The sequence below is a fragment of the Palaemon carinicauda genome, chromosome 31, assembly GCF_036898095.1.
Source record: "Palaemon carinicauda isolate YSFRI2023 chromosome 31, ASM3689809v2, whole genome shotgun sequence".
Classification (NCBI taxonomy): domain Eukaryota; kingdom Metazoa; phylum Arthropoda; class Malacostraca; order Decapoda; family Palaemonidae; genus Palaemon; species Palaemon carinicauda.
In genome coordinates this window covers 14,769,439-14,792,364 of record NC_090755.1, presented here as the reverse complement: position 1 = coordinate 14,792,364, position 22,926 = coordinate 14,769,439, and the positions used below count along the sequence as shown (strand labels likewise).

The 22,926-nt window shown below is 40.3% G+C and overlaps 1 protein-coding gene across 1 annotated transcript in view; it reads right to left on the bottom strand.

Moving 5' to 3' along the window:
* The window catches only part of LOC137624319 (tyrosine-protein phosphatase 10D-like), a 112,568-nt gene that overhangs the window by 63,554 nt on the left and 26,088 nt on the right, over positions 1-22,926 (bottom strand). Inside the window, exons 4-10 of the mRNA XM_068354981.1 lie at positions 8,805-9,022; positions 8,462-8,657; positions 7,229-7,382; positions 6,804-7,056; positions 5,861-5,989; positions 5,621-5,749; positions 5,185-5,333 (exon numbers count right to left, since the gene is read on the bottom strand). Of these exons, the coding sequence (XP_068211082.1) occupies positions 5,185-5,333; positions 5,621-5,749; positions 5,861-5,989; positions 6,804-7,056; positions 7,229-7,382; positions 8,462-8,657; positions 8,805-9,022 (1,228 nt within the window). The remainder of the gene's footprint in view (positions 1-5,184; positions 5,334-5,620; positions 5,750-5,860; positions 5,990-6,803; positions 7,057-7,228; positions 7,383-8,461; positions 8,658-8,804; positions 9,023-22,926) is intronic.

Genomic DNA, 22,926 nt, shown 5'->3' with positions numbered 1-22,926 from the left:
TTGCAAGATCAAACCCTTGTTAGTGTACCACTCGGACAACCCCCGGGTGTTCAAACGAAATAATATTTGTAAAAGTGCACTACCAGTTATGTGGCGCTCGAACACTAAATCTTGGGTCACAAGACAATTCTTTACTGAGTGGATAAACGAAGTGTTTGCCCCCCAGGTTAAGGCTTACCTCATTGAAAAGAGCTTGCCAATGAAATGTCTTCTGGTTATGGACAATGCTCCTGCACATCCTCCAGGTCTCGAGGATGACTTGAAAGAAGAATACAGCTTTATCAAAATCAAATTCTTGCCCCCCAATACTACTCCCATACTCCAGCCCATGGACCAACAGGTCATTTCAAACTTCAAAAAACTCTATACCAAGGCCCTTTTCAGAAAGTGTTTTGAAGTGACCAGTGACACGAAGTTGACCCTAAAGGAATTCTGGAAGGAACACTTCAGCATCCTCAACTCTGTTAACATGATTGACCAAGCTTGGCGAGGTGTGACCTATAGGACATTGAACTCTGCCTGGCGTAAGCTGTGGCCATCATGTGTCACAGAGAGGGAGTTTGAAGGTTTCCAACCAGAGGCGGGTCCAAGCACTGCTACCCCTGTAATTTCTGATGACACTGATGTCGTTGAGGAAATTGTTGTCATGGGCAGGAGTTTGGGGCTTGAGGTCGACAAGGATGATATTGATGAGCTTGTAGAAAGCCATTCTACCGAGTTGACTGTGGAGGAATTGTTGCACCTGCAACAACAACAGCAGCAGGATCTGATTGTGGAGCAGGAATCTTCAGAAGAGGATGAGGTAAGGGAGGATGTTCCAAGTTCTCTCATCAATGAAATTTGTTCCAAGTGGGCAGATGTGCAGGCTTTTGCTGAAAAATACCACCCAGAAATTGCAGTAGCAAACCGGGCAGTGCATATGTTTAATGATAGTGTCATGTATCATTTTCGAAGAATACTGCAGAGGAGGAAGAAACAATTAACAATAGACCAGTTTTTCACAAAAGAAAAGAAAGCTGCTACATCAAAGCCTGTTTCTCCTCCAAAGAAGAGACAAAGAAGAGAAGAAACCCCTGAAATAGATCTGCCCACCCTTTCATTGGAGAGAGAAACAACTCCTGAAGGAGAACTACCCCGCCACATCATGGAAGGGGACTCTCCTTCCAAGCAGTAACCTCCCCCTTCCATCCTCTCCACATCCATCCCTGTATGCCATCGAACCGCTGCTCAAAGGTATGTTCACTACAGTACAGAAAATGGTTTAAAATTGTTTTATTTTAGTACAGTAAATGGTTTAAAATTGTTTTATAGGATTTTCTGACCAATTTCATACACATTTAGATAATTATTGTTGTTTAGGTACACGTTTTATTAATATTTTGGGCCTGTTCGAGTGCTTGGGAACGGAATAGAATATATACCATTATTTCTTATGGGGAAAAAAAATTCGGTACTCGAACAAATCGGAGGTCGAACACGGATCTCGAACGGATTATGGTCGAGTACCGAGGTATCACTGTATATTCAAAAATTTATTTTATAATCAAAATATCATTTTTAGTTGCTTTTTATCCCTTGACTACCTTTTTAAAGACCAGTCGAGTTTACAAGGGCTTCCGGGGCTGTATCAGCCTTTGTGTGTTTTAGGATTAAGAAAATATTACAAACATGTTCCTCAATGGTGGAACAGTCTCTAAGGGAATATCTTACTTTTTTTCTTCCTTTATTTTTAGGTAGTAGGTTGGCCAGGGCACCAGCCACCTATTGAGATACTACCACTAGAGAGTTATGGGGTCCTTAGACTGGCCGGACAATACTACATTGGATCCTTCTCTCTGGTTACGGTTCATTTTCCCTTTGCCTAAATACACATTGAGGCCTATTATTTACATATTCTCCTCTGTCCTCATACACTTGACAACAGAGATTACCAAACAATTCTTCTTCACCCAAGGGATTACTGCACTGTAATTATTCAGTGGCCACTTTCCTCTCAATAAGGGTAGAAGAGACTCTTTAGTTATAGTAAGCAACTCTTCTAGGAGAAGGACACTTCAAAATCAAACCATTGTTCTCTAGTCTTGGGTAGTGCCATAGCCTCTGTACCATGGTCTTCCACTGTCTTGGGTTAGAGATCTCCTGCATGAGGGTACACTCGGGCACACTATTCTATCTTGTTTCTCTTCCTCTTGTTTACAGTTTATAGGAGATATTTATATTAATTTTACTGTTCTTAGAATATTTAATTTTTCATTGTCTCCTTTCCTCACTGGGCTATTTTCCCTGTTTGAGCCCTTGGGCTTATAACATCCTGCTTTTCCAACTAGGGTTGTAGCTTAGCAAGTAATAATAATAATAATCTGTTGTAGACATAGATTTAATTGATATAATAGTCACTTAGTTGGATATCGTAAGTCAACCCTATCAGTTCCTCCAGATTTTTTTAAACAATCGGTGCGCTGTTGCACATAGAAATTGCTTTTGGATGATCTTGATCCACATTCTCTTTGTGTTTTGTACTGTGGACAATTTTTACTATGGAAATATTGTGAGGAGTACATAGGCCTTACAGTGCCTCTCTAGGAAGTATTTTATATTATCAGATTAGAAGTAAATGAAACCTTCAGCTAAGCAGAAAGAGTCAAGTTCTTTCATACAAATGGTCACCACATCTGTCAGTACCATGTCTAGAACTTGGAAATGGTGGGGTCGTCAGTGTATAGTTATGTTTGCAATGACACCGAACAGAGATAAAGGCTTATTATCCTTCTGTTCTGGATCCCTTAACATAGAAAATTGATGCCTGGTTACATGATAGACAAATCATGATCTTAACAGTTTCCATCATTTTCCATGATTTAGCAGGTGTGAAACAAACTCTTCATAACTGCAAAATTACTCTTAATAGAGCCACTCCGTTCTGGCCACAAGGGCAATGGTATGCAAATCTGTGGCCTCTGTTTCCAGGGTGTCCAAGAAGGTTGCCGTACATTCCAATGTGGTCAATAACAAATTTCAAATGTGATTCATCAAACAAAAAAAGAAAAAAAACCATCTATGTTTCTTCTAACCAACTCGAGACTATCCATCGCATTCTCAGAACCAAGGGTTTTTACAGCCCTCTGGATGGATTAAAAGACAGTATATCATTATTTTGCATTAAAAACACAGCCATGTTTATTTCTAAGGGTGCTAATTTAAGAATGTATAAATAACTAGAATTAGATAGTATAATGGTTATAATTTTTGCATTGTCCTTTAATGAAAAGAATTTTCAATCTTAACCTTTAAGGATTATAGATCAATGCTTAATTTTGTACTTTAGCATCTGTTTCAGCTATGACAGCAGTTGTGTTTTAAGCTTTTAGAATTTAAAAGCCTACAGTAATAGAGTATTTTTGGGCATTTGGAAGTGATTTTCAGTATTTCAAAGGTTTTACTTTTAAACTGATAGAATATATTTCATATATAAAGTTAAGGATTAAAACTTTTCTTGATTAGCATTAGCATAAGATAATTGCATAATAAGCTGCAAGCACTATTCTCTAAGGTAGACTTTGGGAGTATAAGATGATTTTATCTCTTTTGCTTTCGTTCAAGAGCAAAAATTTTAAAACTAGAGTCTTTAAATTTTTTCACTTACCCTTTTTGGAAATGGTTACAATCATTTCATCAGAAAATAGATTATTTTCCAATAAGAGCTATTTAGTATTTTATGGACAAACTATAGACATTAAAGGTAGTGTTCCTTTATTTGTTATGTGGAATTAGAATTTCAAATCGTCTTCAGTCCAAAAATGCAATGTTATTTCTAGTTTCGTCCCAGAAACTATGAAAATCTGGATACAAATCTTATAAAAGCCTTGAATTACTGCAGAAATCTTTCTTTGAAAAGTTTTAGCGGCAGATTAATGGTGTAACATGGTCGCATTTGCTAAAAATGATCTCGAGGAATCCCTGGTTTTATTATCGAGATTGATATCTAGTTCCCAGTGTGGCAGCTGGTGATGCGGTCTTGTAACTTCTCGAGTTCAGTTGATTGATGATTTTCTTATTTTCAAAATATTTCAAATTCTTCATAAGAATTAATCTGAAGTCATGCACTGTAGGGATGGTTTGTTGATATTAATGTAGCCCAGATAAACCTAGAATTCTAATTATTTTATAATGTATTATTCTATGATCCTCCTATCCCTTTCTTTAACTGGTGTTCCACCTCCAACAGAGTGTGAGAGTCAGCAGTATAAACATCATGGGAGTTTCAAAGAAATACAAAGAATTTTATTAAAATTTCTTATTACGCTACTCGCCTGATGTTCATATAGATACCCATCCTCCTTCCCACTGACTCATGCTGTCAAGAGGATGGTTATAATTCAACTTCTAAACTGAAATTACAAAGAGGCCCCAATGCTTTGCTTCTTGTAATTAACTGCTAGTGTGTCATAATTATTTACCAGAAGCATGTCTATTGAAATGAAAGTAACTGGGATTTTAGAAAAAAAATTATTAGGGGTAAATGTTGATAGATTAAGTTACTGGAGAAGCAATATGAACATCAGGTGAGTATAATACAAATTTCCAATTTTTATCCATCTCAAATACATGGTTTTATTTCTTTTAAGATGTCAAAAATTCTGTTTTCCATATTATCCTATATAGAAAATTTTTCTAAATATATACATATGGGTGTGGTGCCATTAGTGCATCACATGTGGAATACTGTTGGTATTACTTAAGGGGGTTTGCAGCATAACCTCTGCCCCTTGTTGCACTTACTTTATATCCTTCTACTTTACCTCTATTTCTGCTTCCTCTCTTCCTTCCTGCTTTCCAACCTCTTCTAGCTTCTACTTAATAGTACAACTGCTGGGTTTTCTCCTAGTTTAACTTGGGCTTCACAGGCTCTATTGCCTAGCTCAACAACCCAAATTCATAAATACAACCCATAAACGTACTAAATACCTTCGGAGGATGAGAAATCTTATTTATTTGAATTCTACAGTTGAAAATAATCCTTATATGGTAATTCCATTACCCATATTATTTTATAGATAAATTGTGCTGAAAAAATACCTATAGAGAATAAATAATACAGAATCAAAGGGGTTGAAAGATTGAAAAAATATTTATAATGATCCTTATTGATGAGTTAGAAATAATATCAATATTTTACATCCTTACCTGCAATGCACTATAATTGGTTTTGGATCAGGTCCTATTATTTGTCTAAATTCTCGTACAAAGCTAACTAAAGTGTGGGGAGGATCTGGAACTCCAAAATCCGGCCACGTGGTGAAATGGAAGTGACGGACTATTCGACAAACCTCCCCCTGGTCAGGAAAGATATAATATCATAAGTCCATATTACTATGAAAAACTACTATCTAAAAACCTTTAGTTTCATGTATTCTGAAGTCAAATCTCTTATACTGATTAATAACATATTAACAGTTTTATAATATTAGTTTTCTGGGCTCAACCTGTGTCGTTCCGTGAAATGCTCCTTATAGCACCTTTCACTGGGCGACACAGGTCCCTCACCCAGAAATAGATTTTTCCTTTGTCAAAATCCCTTATTTACCTTTAGGGGTTTAATGTACTATATATGACTGCTTACCTTAGAAACATTAAATTCAGAAATATTCCAGTCGGGGAACTGTTGTTCTTTAACAATGGCAACTCTTATGTCACCATAATATATAGGTCTCCTATCATATGGCCAATAGTGGTGGCACCTTTCTCTTCCCTGTAAGAAACAAGACAATGTGTTGAAATTTCTAGTTGGAAACTTTAAGAAAAATATATTATACAGTATGATGCATCGACTGGTCCTAAGGCTTTTATATAAGATAATTACCCTCTCTATGCACTGTGTCAACATTATAATTGCACGTGAATTGCTTTCCCAACACATTCTCCAGAAGTCATCACAAGTTGAAGGCAATGGACCTTGGGTAACAATAAATTCACGAGGAGAATTGTAGCCCTGAAAAAAAAGATACTACTGTATTTGAAAACGTAAACTAAAAATACATACATTATTATTTTTATCATCTGCTTTATCGTTACAATCCAATGTGCAGACCTTTTCATGTTTAAATATTGGAAATAGATATTTAAAAATGAAGATACATTTTTCTTGGAAAATTTCATACTTTGAAAAATAGGACATCACATTTTTCTTGTAGAGGTTGATTAAATAAACTACAGTATGTACAAGTAAGGACCTTTCAATGTTGAGAACTGAAGATTAACTCTAATGAACTGACTGACTGTAAAGAAATATTTAATTTATCTGTAGTAAACACCACTCAAACTAAAATGGAAAATGATTATTGAGTTGGAATTAACATACTTCATGTTATCATGTAATCAAATATTCAAATAGCTTAGTTTAAAAATGTGCAACTGTTTTTATTAACAAATAAGAAAATTATCAGATTATCAAAAATTCATAATGAATTTGAACTTCATTATCTTCTAACCTGAAGTAACAATTTATCCAAATGGAAATTACTTCTGCTTATTACAAAAAATGAATAATTAAATTAATTGCCTACATGTTTTTCTGTCTGTATGTGTGTATACAATATAATCATTGGTCTAGTAAATTTTTCATTCAAAGTACCATAACGGTTCTAAGAGAATATTAAAAAAAAAAACACTTGTGGAGTTTAAAGCTCCTATTATCCATGGAATGGATCACAGATAACTGTACTACACTGTAAAACTAAGAATTATGTAATGAAAAGGTTACCAATGTGTGTGACCAATTCAGGTATGCTGGAATAATAACTTACAGAAACATAATTAGCATTTATGTAATCCGATCCTTCCTCATCATCGGTGGGTTGAAGTTTTACTCTTGTGATATCATAAGGCAAGATATTAGTGAATCTGTTTTTAGGTCTATTCACAGGGAGATCAGCAGCAGTTCTTGGTAGGTCATGTCCAACATACTTCAAGGCTTCATATTCTTCAGCAAAACGGTAATCTGAGTCTGCTGACATGAATTCATAGTAGGCTTCAAAGTTCTTTAGCTTTATTGGCCTCCTGTCAATAAAAATATTTTTTAAGCAATTTTAGTACAATTGTGACATCACTACTCTGATAATTTTAAACATTATCCTCATGAAAAAATTATCAAAACTTTCTTTATATTTAATGTGGTATAGTCAATGAATAATATACAGGAAAATAAAACATGCTCAACTCAATACTGTACCTTGTTTTAATATCAGGGAGCCCCAGATCAATATCTGAACTTCTTTTTTGGAGGCGACACGATATGCGTCTCATTGTCATCACAGCTACTATAACCAGTATTATGACAACAATCGGTATTACCACAGCCATGACAATGCTTCCACTTTCAGAATCTGAAAAGCAAATGGTAGATAACAGACATTGTATCGGTAATTAAAAAAATAGTGAATTTCTTGAAGATATTTATGAGCTTTTTTAATGCCTAGAGGCAATACAAAATGTGCACTAATTACAATAATTCAACCAATAAATTTCTCCCAAGTGACATCTGACAGATTTATACATTCTGCCCTGTAAATCAGAACATAAAATAATATGTTGTCATTTTAATGCACTTTGAAGGCACATTTCTCCCTTAAAAATGCATAGAATCAGTCCCATTTTTAATATTCCACAAAATAATGTATTGTGAATATTAAGATTAATAAAAAGAGGATCCTATAAAAATTAATTTTTTAAAAAATAAGATGCTAAGTCACCTATTAGAAATTCTGACGATTAGTTTTTTCCTACACAGTGAAGTAATTAATATGGTTAAAAGGTAAGTCTTTTCTCACCATCACTTTAATGGAAACCAAGCTTACATATTTTGATTTCATAATTACAATCCTTAACGTGGAGATAAGCACAATGTTACTGCTGCGCGCATCCCGTTTTCACTTCTTCGCACCTGCTTTTGACCCGTTTCCCTCCCTGCACAATGCAGTAATGTAAAACAAACAAATATACATGACAGCTTTATAGCTAATCCATGTAAACTATTCAGTGATAAATCCCTTGCATAGTACAGTAATTCTAATAATGAAAATTATTAAAAGAGTTTCATACATACATTAAACTGTAAGTAATATTTGATATGATGCTAATGAAAAATAGACATCCTCTCTCTCTCTCTCTCTCTCTCTCTCTCTCTCTCTCTCTCTCTCTCTCTCTCTCTCTCTCTCTCTCTCTCATGTCAAAATGAAAGCATGTATTTTCTTGCAGGACTAAGCTGACTGACTATTAATGAAATTCTTTTATCTTTTAAATATGCTGCCCAACTGAAATTTTGATGAATATTAAAACTAGGCTTTTTTTTTCTTGCTGAAATCTATGTTTGCACTGAGTAAATCGCTAAATATTGGGTTATAACTTTGACATCAGCCTTTTCATTTCAATTATTTGATAATCAGCTATGTGAAACTGAACTTGCCTGTTGTTATCTGCTCACTGAAGCGGGTATCCGAAAATTTGACGTCTGTAGTAAAAGCTCTAATCTTGACTCTATATCTGGTTCCAGGTTTGAGGGGGCCATTACAGTACCCTTCTGCTTTCATACAATCACTTTCATTTCCAATGACAAATTCTACATATTCTGTTGAATTGAATGGATAGTATGGTTCATTTACCTGAAAAATTTGCCACTGGTTAAAAAATGTTAACTAGACAGTAATGGTATGAAAGAAGTATCTGTAAAATCTCTCCATAAATTTCATATACAAAGACTGTCCAAAGTACTACACTAAACCCAAAATAAATGAAATCCAATAGCTTACTTGATATGGAGGCCAAACATTATAACCTTGAACATCTTTCCATCCAGGCAACTCAAGGTTATCAGAGACTTTGTCAGCATCTTCGGCCACAATGACACTATATCCAGTTATATTTCCATTCTTATTTAAGAAATAATTTTCTCGGAAACTAATCCTAATTGTACTTGAAGTATGCGAAACTTCAGTGGGGAAAACGTTTCCATTACGTATTGGAGGTGCTGTAAATGGGTAAGTCAAGTTAAAGGCAATCAAACAAAACATTTAATATCCATGTCAAATTCCTATGTTCTTTTACAAAAATATTTCTATGAATCTCCCCTGGTATTCATTGCTTCTTCTCCAGAAGATCGTTTTAATCGACACTTACCAGTGAAAGAAAATGTTTAAATTCAATGTTCCCATTTTCTATCCCTTCAAAAATACTGTACATGCCCTTAGTAAAGGAAGGAACATTCTAGCGGTAAATGGTAACTGACGCGCCAATATCTTAGTCTTTTCAGGGTCTCGGTCATGTTGGTTGTGATCACAGTCTCCAGATTGTTTGCTTATTACTGCATGTTAAGATTTCTTCCCAAGGTTTTGTTAGTGATTACTGTGTGGAGTGTGGACAAGATTTGTTTCTAGATCATGATAAACACACCCTTTATGTAGTGTGGGGGGGGGGCAATAATTATTGTGAAAAGTGAGTTTCCATCATGGTACCTTTCCTGGAAAAGTAGATTTCAATAGTTTCCGATCAAGTTAACAGTTCAAAGCAAAAAGGAAAATTGCAGTTAGTTCAGGGGGAAAAGCCAGGGAAGACTAAGTTATTTGACTACAGCAGAAATGACAATGATAATGACACCCCTCCATCAGCCAACTTTCAATAGTGATGAGCTTCATAAGCTCTTGGCATCGCTAGCTTCTTTCTTAAAGTTCAGAACCACTGTGAATCCCCTCTTTAAAGAGATAATTCTATTCTTACCCAGCCTGTTGGCAACCCTACCCTAACTCCCTCCCTAAGTTGGGTCTAGTGTTAATGGTGTTTCTTTCAGTAAGGATTCTAAAAATTCACTGCGCAGTACAGATTTGAAAGCTTCTCACAGAGCCACAAATTCTTTAATTATTTCAACGCTTCTGGTGCTAAACCCTTGCAGGTCAACATCATAGTCACAATATAAGACAACTAGATTGCAAAGTAGTAGACGGAGTAATCCTTATATCCCTCCACTTCCTAAAGTAGGGGCTCTTAAACAACCTCATGTTACTTATGTGGATGACGTGGCATATCACATGATTCTATCAATTCTTTCAGCAAGTTAGAAGGTAGCCATTAGAATTTAAAATGTGGCAACCCTACCTAACCACTGTAGTGGGTAGGTAGGGGTTGGCTGGGGGGTACCCCGCCACCCATATCTACTCACAGCTTGGTGAGATACATCCCTTTCTTATTACAGGCAGGATTTTTTGGGGACAATTGATGGCGGGACAATGTATATAAATAACAACAGGTTTGTATAGTTAGGGAAAAATACAAATTTCCAAATTTGTCATTTGTTCTTTCACTAACAAACCTTACGTTATTTATGTGGATGACTCGCCTTCAGGTGGGTGGTAAATCTGACTACTGGCTTAGTAATTGACTAGGGTTTTCCATGTACAGTATTAGACTGTATCAGAGGAGAACCTTGACACCTCGCTAACAAATACAAAGTGAGCGTGATAGTGGCCTCAGCAACATGTGAGATAGTATATGAACGTCTAAGAATATTTTGAGTTTAAATAGGAATACTGTGTTATATATAAATATTATGAATAATACAGTATATAGACATTTACCAATGCTTACCACGTGGGAAGCATTGACGATGTGTACAAGTATATTACAGTAAACTATACTAGGTTACACAAGGGAAATTGTTATTACCAGCAGAGGTTGAAGCCTGCTTGCAGAGTGACCCATGGCACTGTTCCCCAAGAGAGGGGAAGATGCAGAAAGGAAAAGAGCCAGACATACTTTCATTCATCCCAGACTTAACCAGAGTAACCAATACCCCCAACTATCTGCTACTTGTCCAATAAGGAGCCCAAAGTATCCTTAAACCACTTGTAGTACAGCCACCACAGGACTGACAGAGAATGTATCGAGTTCTGTGGGTCACGTCTTGAAAACATTGGGCGGTGAAGGTCGTCTGACACTTCCACACGCCCGCTTGTAACACTTGCAACACAGAAAAATTGCGTTTAAAGGCCAGGGACGTACTGATGAACTGATGGCCCTGACATTATGAGCTCTAGGTCTTCGAGCTGGAGGAGGGTCAGGATTCAGAGCATAGTCTATAACTTTGCGAATCCATGAAGAGATGGTGTTCTTGGTGATCCTCCTCTTGACTCTACCTGAACTAATAAATAGGGCTGATAGTTAGGACCGAGTTGTTGCAGTGCGTTTAAGATAATATCTCAAACACCTCACTGGGCATAATAACAATTGAACTGGGTCATTAGTTACAGAACTTAGACTCCTAATCTGAAAGGGCCCGAATCTAGGATCCAGTACACCCAGATTTTGAGTCTTTGCAATAAACTCCGGGATGAAGATAAGTGTCACCCCCCTTTCCCTTGAATGGGCGATGTTGTATGAGAGACCATGACATTCACTAACACTCTTTTCTGAGGCTAAAGCGAGTAGGAAAGCTGTCTTTAAAGTGAGGTTACGGTCTGTTGCATGGCATAAAGGTTCGTAAGGAGGGCCTTTCAAGGATCTCAGAATGGGAACCCAAGTTCCAAGGAGGAAATCTTATCTCCGACTGGGGACAAGTGATCTCATAACTTCACTATTATTATTATTATTATTATTATTATTATTATTATTATTATTATTATTACTAGCCAAGCTACAACCCTACTTGGAAAAGCAAGATGCTATAAGCCCAAGGGCTCCAATAGGGAAAAATAGCCCAGTGAGGAAAGGAAATAAGGAAATAAATAAATGATGAGAACAAATTAACAGTAACTCATTCTAAAAACAGTAACAATGTCAAAACAGATATGTCATATATAAACTATTAACGTCAAAACAGATATGTCATATATAAAACTATAAAAAGACTCATGTCAGCCGGGTCAAAATAAAAACATGTGCTGTAACTTTGAACTTTTGAAGTTCTACTGATTCAATTACCAGATTAGGAAGATCATTCCACAACTTGGTCACAGCTGGAATAAAACTTCTAGAATACTGTGTAGTATTGAGCCTCATGATGGAGAAGCCCTGGCTATTAGAATTAACTGCCTGCCTAGTATTACGAACAGGATAGAATAGTCCAGGAAGATCTGAATGTAAAGGATGTTCAATTCACTACCAGATTAGGAAGATCATTCCACAACTTGGTCACAGCTGGAATAAAACTTCTAGAATACTGTGTAGTATTGAGCCTCATGATGGAGAAGCCCTGGCTATTAGAATTAACTGCCTGCCTAGTATTACGAACAGGATAGAATACTCCAGGAAGATCTGAATGTAAAGGATGTTCAGAGTTATGAAAAATCTTATGCAACACGCATAATGAACTAATTGAACAAATCTTATGCAACACGCATAATGAATAATTGAACGACGGTGGCAAAGATTAATATCTAGATCAGGAATAAGAAATTTAATAGACCGTAAGTTTCTGTCCAACAAATTAAGATGAGAATCAGCAGCTGAAGACCAGACAGGAGAACAATACTCAAAACAAGGTAGAATGAAAGAATTAAAACACTTCTTCAGAATAGATTGATCACCGAAAATCTTGAAAGACGTTCTCAATAAACCAATATTTTGTGCAATTGAAGAAGACACAGACCTAATGTGTTTCTCAAAAGTAAATTTGCTGTCGAGAATCACACCTAAAATTTTAAGAGTCATACAAATTTAAAGAAACATTATCAATACTCAAATCCGGATGTTGAGGAGCCACCGTCCTTGACCTACTTACAATCATACTTTGAGTTTTGTTAGGATTCAACTTCATACCCCATAATTTGCACCATGCACTAATATTAGCTAGATTAAGGGATTTACCAACCTCATATCTACATTCAGGGGATGGAATTGATGCAAAGAGTAGCATCATGTGCATATGCAACAAGCTTGTTTTCTAGGACAAACCACACGTCATGTGTATATAGTATGAAAAGTAATGGGCCAAGAACACTACCCAGTGGAACACCGGATATCACATTCCTATACTCACTATGGTGCCCAGCAACAACAACTCTTTGAGATCTATTACTTAAAAAATTAATAATAATGCCAAGAAACGACCCACCCACTCCCAACTGTTCAAGTTCGAAAACAAGGGCCTCATGATTACCCACCCACTCCCAACTGTTCAAGTTCGAAAACAAGGGCCTCATGATTAACACGGTCATAGGCAGCACTAAAATCAAGGCCAATCATACGAACTTCCTGACCACAATCAAAGGATTTCTGTACAGCATTGGAGATTGTAAGAAGGGCATCACATGCTCCAAGGCCTTTACGAAAACAAATTGCAAACTAGGGAATAGATAATTACCTTCAGCAAACCTATTAAGACGTTTTGCCAGAAGACGTTCAAAAACTTTAGATAATGTGGGAGTTATGGAAATTGGGCAGTAATCAGTTGGACTTGAGCTACCACAAACACATTTACATAGAGGAGTAACATTATCAATTCTCCAACAAGAGCTAAAAGCTCCTTTTCTTATCAACTTGTGCAAAATAACAGATAACTTTGGAGCTAAGAAATCTGCAGTCTATAAAAAACAAAGGAAAAATACCATTTGGGTCTACACCTCCATAGGCATCAAGGTCCATCAACAGAGCTATAATTTCACGAGATTGAAAAGCTAAACTAGTTAGTTTAGCCTCAGGAAAACAGGAATGAGGAAGTTCAAGTTTTTCATTACTCTGTTTACTTTCAAAAACATCAGCCAAAAGGGTTGCCGTTTCCTTTGGACAGTGAGTGACTGAGCCATCTGGTTTAAGTAAAGGAGGAACTGTTGCATCTACACCAATGAGTGCAGGTTTAAGGAAAGCTTCAACAAAGAGGAAAGATCTACTCCATTCAATCCAAAGGCTAAGCTTAAGGCTGAGTGATAGCCTTTCACCACCGAGACTGAAAGGAGTTTTCCTCTCGAAGGTATACAAGAAACTCTGCTATTATTGAAATAGTGGCATCGACGGAAGAGATATCCCTTCCCTTCCACGACACCAATTACAGAAGACTGTCCATTTTAGTTGGTATACGGAGGCTGAGGATTTCCGTAAATATGCAGACATCCTTTCTGCAACTTGTGAAAAGCTACTCTGAGAGAGGAGACGCTGGATAGTCTCCAGACGTGAAGTCGAAGAGACAAGACGGCCTTGTGAAAAATGTTTACATGTGGTTGTTTAAGTATATCTGGTCGTGGAGGTAGCTCTCTTGGGAGATTTACTATGAGTTGTATAAGGTCCGAGAACCATTCTGCATGATGCCATAGTGGTGCCATGAGGGTCATTACCAAGTTATTGGATGTTCTGGTCTTGTTGAGCATTTTTCTCATCAGACAGAACGGGGGAAATGTGTACACATCGGTGTCCCACCGTTGTTGGAATGAATCCTGCCATAGAGCTTGAGGGTCTGGGACTGGGGAGCAGTACAACAGTAGCCTTAAGTTCAGGGACGTTGCGAACATGTCCACAGTCAGGGAACACCACAAAGTCAGGGCTTTGTTGGCTAACAGAGGATTCCAAGACCATTCATAGCCCACTATCTCAATCGCCCTGCTCAAGTTGCCCATGTGTACATTCCTCAAGCCAGAAATGAAGCGAGCTGATAGGGTCACCAAATATTCTTCTGCCCATCGTAGAATCTCTACTGCAAGATGACATAGGGGCTGCGAAAAGGTACCGTCTAGTTTGTTTATGTAAGCCACCACTGTAGTGTTGTCACTCATCAACACTACAGAGTGACCCGTCAGCAACTGATGGAACTGATGAAGAGCTAGAAAAGCTGCTTTCATCTCTAAAAGATTTATGTGCTGGTACCTTTCGGACTCAGACCACAGGCCTGAGACCGTGAGATGCCGCAAGTGGGCCCCCCATCTTTCTTTTGATGCGTCTGTAAAGATCATCAGGTCTGGAAGAGGGACGAGAAGATCTAGCCCTCTGCGAAGGTTCTCATCTGCCACTCACCATTACAGATCCGTTATTTGGTCCCTTCCTATAGGAACTAATGTGTCCAGAGAGCCGGTGTGCTGGTTCCACACGGACTTTAGCTGCCATTGCATGGATCTTATCCTGAGGCTGCCGTTAGGAACAAGAAGTATCAGGGAGGTCAAATGGCGTAGAAGGCATAACCACTGCCGGGCTAAAAGATTTTCCCATCTGAGGAAGGGTTATGCCACTTCTCTCAGCCTGTGTACTTTATCGTCTGATGGAAAGACTTTTTGAAGGTTGGTGTCTCTATTCATACCGAGATAAACCAATCTCTGAGATGGAAGCAGTGATGAGTTCTTAAAATTTTTCATGATCCCCAGATCCTGACTAAACTTGAGAAGCATGTCCAGTGATGAAGAAGGGTCATCTCTGAGTCTGCTAAAATCAAACAGTCGTTGAGGTATTTTAGGAGACGAATGCTGTTCTTATGAGCTCAAGATGACACAAGGGCGAACACCTTGGTGACGACCTGGGGTGCTGTTGCGAGATCGAAGCAGAGAACTTTGAACTGGTGACGTTTGTTCTCGTGTATGAATTTGAGATACTTCCTTGCAGATGGATGGATTGGGATTTGGTAGTGTGTGTCCTGGAGATCCAATGTGCACATGAAATCCTTTATTCTTACTGCCTGGATGACCGTGTGTACCATCTCCATCCTGAACACAGTTTGCAGAACAAACTTGTTCAAGGGAGAGAGATCTATGACTGGTCTCCTGCCTCCAGACACCTTTTTCACAAGAAAGAGTCGACTGTAGAAACCTGAAGATCCGTCTAGAACCTCTTGGAGAGTGCCTTTCTGCAGCATGATCTGGACTTGTGCTTAACGGCATTGGATCCCGAGTCAGAGGAGGGGGAGATTGAATAAACAGGACACTATACCCTATGCCGATTACTGCAATCGTCCAGGGATCCGTCCCGTGGAACTGCCACCTCTGCCAGAGGTGTCGCAGACATCCTCCCACTGGTGGACTGATAAGAGGATTGCCCTCCCTAGCGGGAGTGGCTACCGCCTCTCTTTCCTCTGAAGGACTTGCTCCCTTTCTGCTCTTTGGCTTGAAAGGGTTGCTTAGACACCTTTGCAGGTCCTGAGGACCTGGACATTGAGGGATCCAAAGTGCTAGGTTAAACTCTGGAGGTTGAGGATCCCTCCCACAGGACTGAGAAGTCATGGCCCTCTGGAGGAAAGAATCCTTGGAGAATTTTCTCCACCTGTCAGCTGCTCTCTCTACCTCCTCTGGGTTGAAGCGAGTGGATCCCTCGAGAGTTGATTTTTTAAGGCATGTAACCTCAATTTTCAGCATCTACCCGTGGAACCTCCCAATTATGGTATCCCTTCACTTTACAATAGCATTCGCCCACAAGTTAACCGTGTGGTGCAAAAGGAACACTAAAGTTTGGGTACCCGAGAGTAGGAAGGACTCCAGTGACCGCCTTGTAGACTCCTTGGATAGGTCCTCGGAGCGTACAATGTGGCCTAACAAACCCAACCATAGGTCGAGCCACGAAGCAGCCTGCATGGCATACTTTGCGCCTCTCTCTATGTTGAGAGCCTCAGATGGCGAAAGGGAGGCTCTCAATAAAGAAAGTTTTTGAACTGAAAGACTCCTAGTAAGAGATTCTACTGAGGGGTCGAGAGTCAGGCTACGAAAGGGGCTTTTTCTCGACCTCAGAATACTTCCTTTGCAGGATGAAAGGAAGTGGGAGAGCCCTAGATGAAGAACCTGCTCTCACAGAACTGAATGCGCCTGCTATCTGGAAGATAGCCTTCCTCCTGGCTGCTGTCAAACCGTTCAACCAGGGCAAGATTGCACTGGTCTTAGGTGGTCTCTGGGTCCCAAATAGTTGGTCCAGGATCATGTCCTTGCCTTTCTGGGGAGTGGTAACAGGATCTGACAGCTTATTAACTGCCCTCATGCATGCTAGGACTTGTCAGAAGGCATGTTATGACTCCTTGGGCTCAGCCTCGGAGTGGAACTTTGGACTTGCTGCCCTGGGGAGGTATTCCTCGTCAATGTTCATGAACTCGTCCACATCCAAGCTTTTATGCATAGGAGCCTTAGATAGGTCGAAGTCGTCAACTGGGCCATGAGAGGGACCCACCTCAGAGGATCTCCTTTCCGGCCTCAGAGTTTCCTCACTCTCGCGTTCTTGGGAATCGTTTTAAACTCCCTCCAGGAAGGGAAGTGCTCTTCCTGGATGGAAGATTTAGAAAGAGCATGCGGTTCCTTTGGATTACGAGACTCGGGAACAGCGGATTGTTCTTCCACCGGTGGTTTGGAAAAGCGGACGTTGGTGCAGAATAACAATTTCAACAGGTTGAGGCTGGAAGGGTCGAACGGTGATCTCCCGAGGTGAGCCAAGATCCTTCTTAAAATGAAGATGGATCAAGTCGGCATGAGGTGGAGTACCACGCTTCATTCAACTCTTTTGCCTAGTGGTAAGGCTGTCTCCTAGGTGAATCGCCGTCAGAGGGAGTTGTCCTGAGACTTTTGATGAGTCAGAACGACCTCTTTCCTCGGCACTGGGTCTAGGTGGAGAAGACAGCTGTACCGAAGGAACGGCACTGCCTTGGGCAGACCTGCTCCTGTGGTGGCTGTGGAGGTGCTGGAAGACCCAAGCCAAGCAAGGACTTCTGAAGGAAGTTTGCCAACTTTTCACAAATCTGGGGTCTCCTTCGGAAGCCCTGGAGGAGGAGAACGTCTTTTAGTGGAATGGCGTTTAAAAGCCTGAAACTCTCAAGGAGACAGTCTCGTTAGCATGAGGAGATTCTTTTTGGTAGTCCATAGAACACAATCAGGTGAAATTGGAACACCCGCAAACTTATTCAGGGGTTCCTTAAACTCTTCAGGGAAGGAAATTGGCCTGCTTCTAAATGTTACAGCTGCGGAGGTCGTTGGCGGAGGTGTTGCGTCCGCGCTCACTCATGAAATCGGAACCTCAACACGTGAAATACATGTGGAGTCTGCAGATTCACCCGTGATATCAGGAGATTCATGCATCAAAGGATGTGATTCACTAGTTGAAGGGCGTAATTCACGCGCCAAAGGAATCATTTCACAAATGATAAACGGTGAGCTAGGAGGAGGGAGCCTCGGGGGCTCCTGTGGCACTGTAGGGCCCCACACTCGCTACAGGCGGAGATGGAAGCCTCGGAACCGGGGCAACGCATTGCGTTGGCGAGTGTTGTGACAGAGCATAACGCGTTAGTGAGCGTCACGCAAGGAAACGCTTACCTAAGACACCCCAGGCATGAAGGGCAGAAAGGGTAGCGTAGTTGGACGCTTCTCTGGGCACTGTTCATCGGGAGGTCCTTGAACAGTCATAGTTCGTCTTAGAGATTGGGCAGCTCGAGTTGTAGAGCGCCGTGTGGATCTTGGATGAGAGAGCCTACATTGTCCTCGTGAAGAGGATCCTCTGGATCTTGATCACGAATGCTTGGTTCACGATCGTCAGCATCCTGCTCGTGAGTGCCTCGCTCGTGATTGTAAACACCTTGCTCATGATCGTGAGCGTCATCCTTGCGATCGTGAGCGTCTAGCTTATGAACGCCAGCGTCCAGATCGTAATACTGATCGTCTAGCTTGTGATGCTCACGATCGTGAGCACTTTGCTCCTGAATGTGAGCGTCTTCTGGCAGAAGAGCATTGAAACTGTGATGACCTGCGGTCTTTCAAGCGTGATTGCATAGCTCTAGATTTGGAATGCCTTCGTGAAGAAGAACGCTGAGACCGTGATAACCTGTGGTCATTTGAGCGCGAGCGTTCTTTGAATTGATCCCTGGTTCATCGGGAACGACGCCCAGAGGAAGATTGTCCAGAAGGACAAGAAGGCGACGCCCAGAGGAAGATTGTCCTGAAGAACGAGAAGGTGGAGGCTCTCGTCCAGGCGATCAGCAAGCAGATGAAGCGCTGAACATAGGAAGATCATCTTTCCTAACGTCCACAGCAGGCGAGGGGTGCATGCGTGAACTGGAGCATTTCCTGTGGGAAGAAACAAGAGACTGCGTGTTAGGTGACGACATGGTCCCAGGATGGTGAGAAGACTCGTCCTCAGCAGGAGGCCGTTGGAGGTGCGAGCAAGGACGTTGACCTCGTCAACACGTGGAAGGGCCAGGAGAAGGCAATGGATGGACTAAGCAGACGTCCAGGGCATAGATGTTGAAGCCACTGGCGAAGGGTCTCTTCGTGCCCTTAGCTGAAAGAGTTGCAGCTGTGCCTCCTTCAAAGGGTAAGAAAAAACCCCCAGAGATGGCCAAGCCCGCAACACATCTGCAAGAGAGAATGGCTCCCCAGTGGCTGGAGGTGAAGGTGCTACTCTAGTGGAAGCATCAATAACCCCCAAGTTCCCTGAGGTTGCCAAGGAGTTAAGCGGTCCGCGCTCCAACTCGATCGCCCCCGAAAGAAAGCAAGTGAGGAGGAGTTTCAGAGATAGATCCAGGAGTGCGAGAAGAAGCCCGAGGTCTTTTCGCCCCAGAGGAGGACCCTGGGGGAGAAAGGTCTCGCTTGGCTTCCTTCTTCCTGTGACGCACCAAATTTCTCCCAGTGGGAGGCAGGCCACTCCCTACACTCGTAGCAGGGCGAACCCTACTCGCACAGACAGGTCGGGCACACAGAGTGCGGGTCGGTATAAACCGACAACATGAAGGTGCCACAAGGGCGACCCTCGCGACCAGGACAGTATACATGGGAGGGTCAGGGACTAATACAGTCACACCTGTAAGAGAAAAAAAATGAGTGTAAAGCAAATGTCTGTATGGCTAAGCCTTGAGGAGGAGAGAGCGGAGACGTCCGATCTCCACCAGCCAAAAGAAAAAAAGTGATGTAGCTCACCAAGCTGCGAGTAGATATAGGTGACTGGGTACCCCTCGGCAATTCCCTACCTACCCACTACGGTGGTTAGGTAGGGTTGCCACCTTGCATTTAAAGTCTAAAGGCTACCTTCCACCTTCACCAAAAGAATATCCACATAAATAACGTAAGGTTTGTTAGTGAAGGGACAAAGTCAATTACCTGTCAAGTTAGTGATGAGTTTATAGATCTCAAATTATTAAACTTTGTTATTCTCAGAAGGCCAGCAGGCCATCTCTTTTGGGAAACTCGTCCTACTTTTATACCCACTTGGTTACACTAGCCTGACTTTCATAGTTGGTCTAGTGGTCCTTATTACAAAGTGTTCCTTCAGTAAGGGTTATGAATGTCCACTGCGCCTTACAGAGTTGAATTCCTCTTGTATTGTTTTGCATTTTCAATTATTTTAGATCCTTTTGCAGCTAAACCCTTGCTGTTCCACATCCCAAGTAGCTCATTTAGACATCTAGATTGCAAGGCAAAAGACCAAGTAGATAAGCTGGATCCTTATTACCCTCCTCTCACTAAAGCAAGCATCCTTATGGGGGTACCATAACCTTTGTATAGCTGATATACCTTCAAAATATCAAAATTAAGGTTTAAGCTAATTTACATTCTATAACCATTGAAATTTAGCCTTTTAAGTATATTTAAGCTGTCCATAGCCTGTAGCTCCATCCAGGTGGTTTAAAAGGACAACAAATAAAACCCATTTAAAGGGACACAAGTGAGTATATGCCTCACACTTGTAGCAACACGGCTTACTTTTTCCTTTTTCCCAGATATTTTGTGTGATTATGTAGCGACTTTTGAGTTTCTCTTTACAAATCTCAAAACACCATATGACAATCTACAACTGGAAGAAAATCGGTAACCCCAGATCTTTGAAAGTGGGACTATAAATTTTTGTTGCACATTGATTAGCACTGTGATGCCAATCTAGCAGTAAGACTGTTAAAACTAACCCCCCCTTAAAAAAAAATAGTTTGATAGAAAAAGAGAGAAGAATGGCAACAATGGTAGATCTCAACACGTTGTCAAGACAAGTTGGCAGCAATAATCTGTTGTAAATGTTAAAATTACAAGAATATTTGTCATTTATAGAATCAATATACATTGAAAAATTCTATGTGAGAATAACACTTAGTGTGAAATAAGCATTGTACTGTACTGAAAATTTCAAGTGTTGTACTGGTATGGTACTAAAAACTTAAAAGTGCTATAACTCAAAACACTTTTTTTTAGATAAAAATATTTTCCAAAATTTAAAAAATAATCAAAGTTTCTTGAAACTACTCGGGTTATTTTGCTTATTTTGATAACGTGAAAATTTCATTAAGAAAAATGCTATTAGTGTGACATTACGTGCAACGTACGTTTTATGAATTCGAATTATACAGGCCTTTATCTATTTTATCTATATTCGATCTTATGAAAATCAAAAGGTAAAATTTTTTGTATGATATTTGAGTGTCTACATACATAATTAGGTGAGTCTAGGATAAATAATACGACCACAATAAGTCTATGACATCATTCGATGGTCGTACGGACAGTTTCTGACATCATTCGATGGACATATAGATACATCAGATTCTTATGCTCACATAAGGTGTTGAAGTACTATACTGGGTTGAATACTGTACTTGTACATACATATATCAAGGCACTTCCCCCAATTTTGGGGGGTAGCCGATATCAAACAAATGAAACAAAAAAGGGTACGTCTCCTCTCTATGTTCCTCCTAGCCTGACAAGGGACTCAACCGAGTTCGGCTGGTACTGCTAGGGTGGCACAGCCCACCCTCCCACATTATCCACCACCGATGAAGCTTCATAATGCTGACTCCCATACTGCTGCTACCTCCGCAGTCATCCAAGGCACCGGAGGAAGCAGCAGGGCCTACCGGAACTGCGTCACAATCGCTCGCCATTCATTCCTATTTCTAGCATGCTCTCTTGCCTCGCTCACATTTATCCTATCACCCAGAACTTCCTTCACTCCATCGATCTACCCAAACCTTGGCCTTCCTCTTGTACTTCTCCAATCAACTCTTGCATTCATCACCTTCTTTAGCAGACAGCCATTTTCCATTCTCTCAACATGGCCAAACCACCTCAACACATTCATAGCCACTCTAGCTGCTAACTCATTTCTTACACCCATTCTCACCCTCACTACTTCATTCCTAACCCTATCTACTCGAGATATACCAGCCATACTCCTTAGACACTTCATCTCAAACACATGCAATTTCTGTCTCTCCGTCACTTTCATTCCCCACAACTCCGATCTATACATCACAGTTGGTACAATCACTTTCTCATACAGAACTCTTTACATTCATTCCCAACCCTCTATTTTTTCCTAATCCCTTAACTGCCCCCAACACTTTGCATCCTTCATTCACTCTCTGGCGTACATCTGCTTCCACTCCACCATTTGCTGCAATAACAGACCCAAAGTACTTAAACTGACCCACCTCCTCAAGTAACTCTCCATTCAACATGAAATTCAACCTCGCACCACCTTCCCTTCTCATACATCTCATAACCTTACTCTTACCCACATTAACTCTCAACTTCCTTCTCTCACACACCCTTCCAAATTCTATCACTAATCGGCCAAGCTTCTCTTCCGCGTCTGGAACCAGTACAGTATCATCCGCAAACAACAACTGATTTACTTCCCATTCATGGTCATTCTCGTCTACCAGTTTCAATCCTCGTCCAAGCACTCAAGCATTCACCTCTCACCACTCCATCAACATACAAATTAAACAACCATGGTGACATCACACATCCCTGTCTCAGTCCCACTCTCACCGGAAACCAATTGCTCACTTCATTTTTTATCCTAACTCATGCTTTACTACCCTTGTAGAAACTTTTCACTGCTTGCAACAACCTTTCACCAACTCCATATAACGTCATCACATTCCACATTGCTTCCCTATCAACTCTATCATACGCTTTCTCCAGATCCATAAACGCAACATACACATCCTTACCATTTGCTAAATATTTCTCGCATATCTGCCTAACTGTAAAAATCTGATTCATACAACCC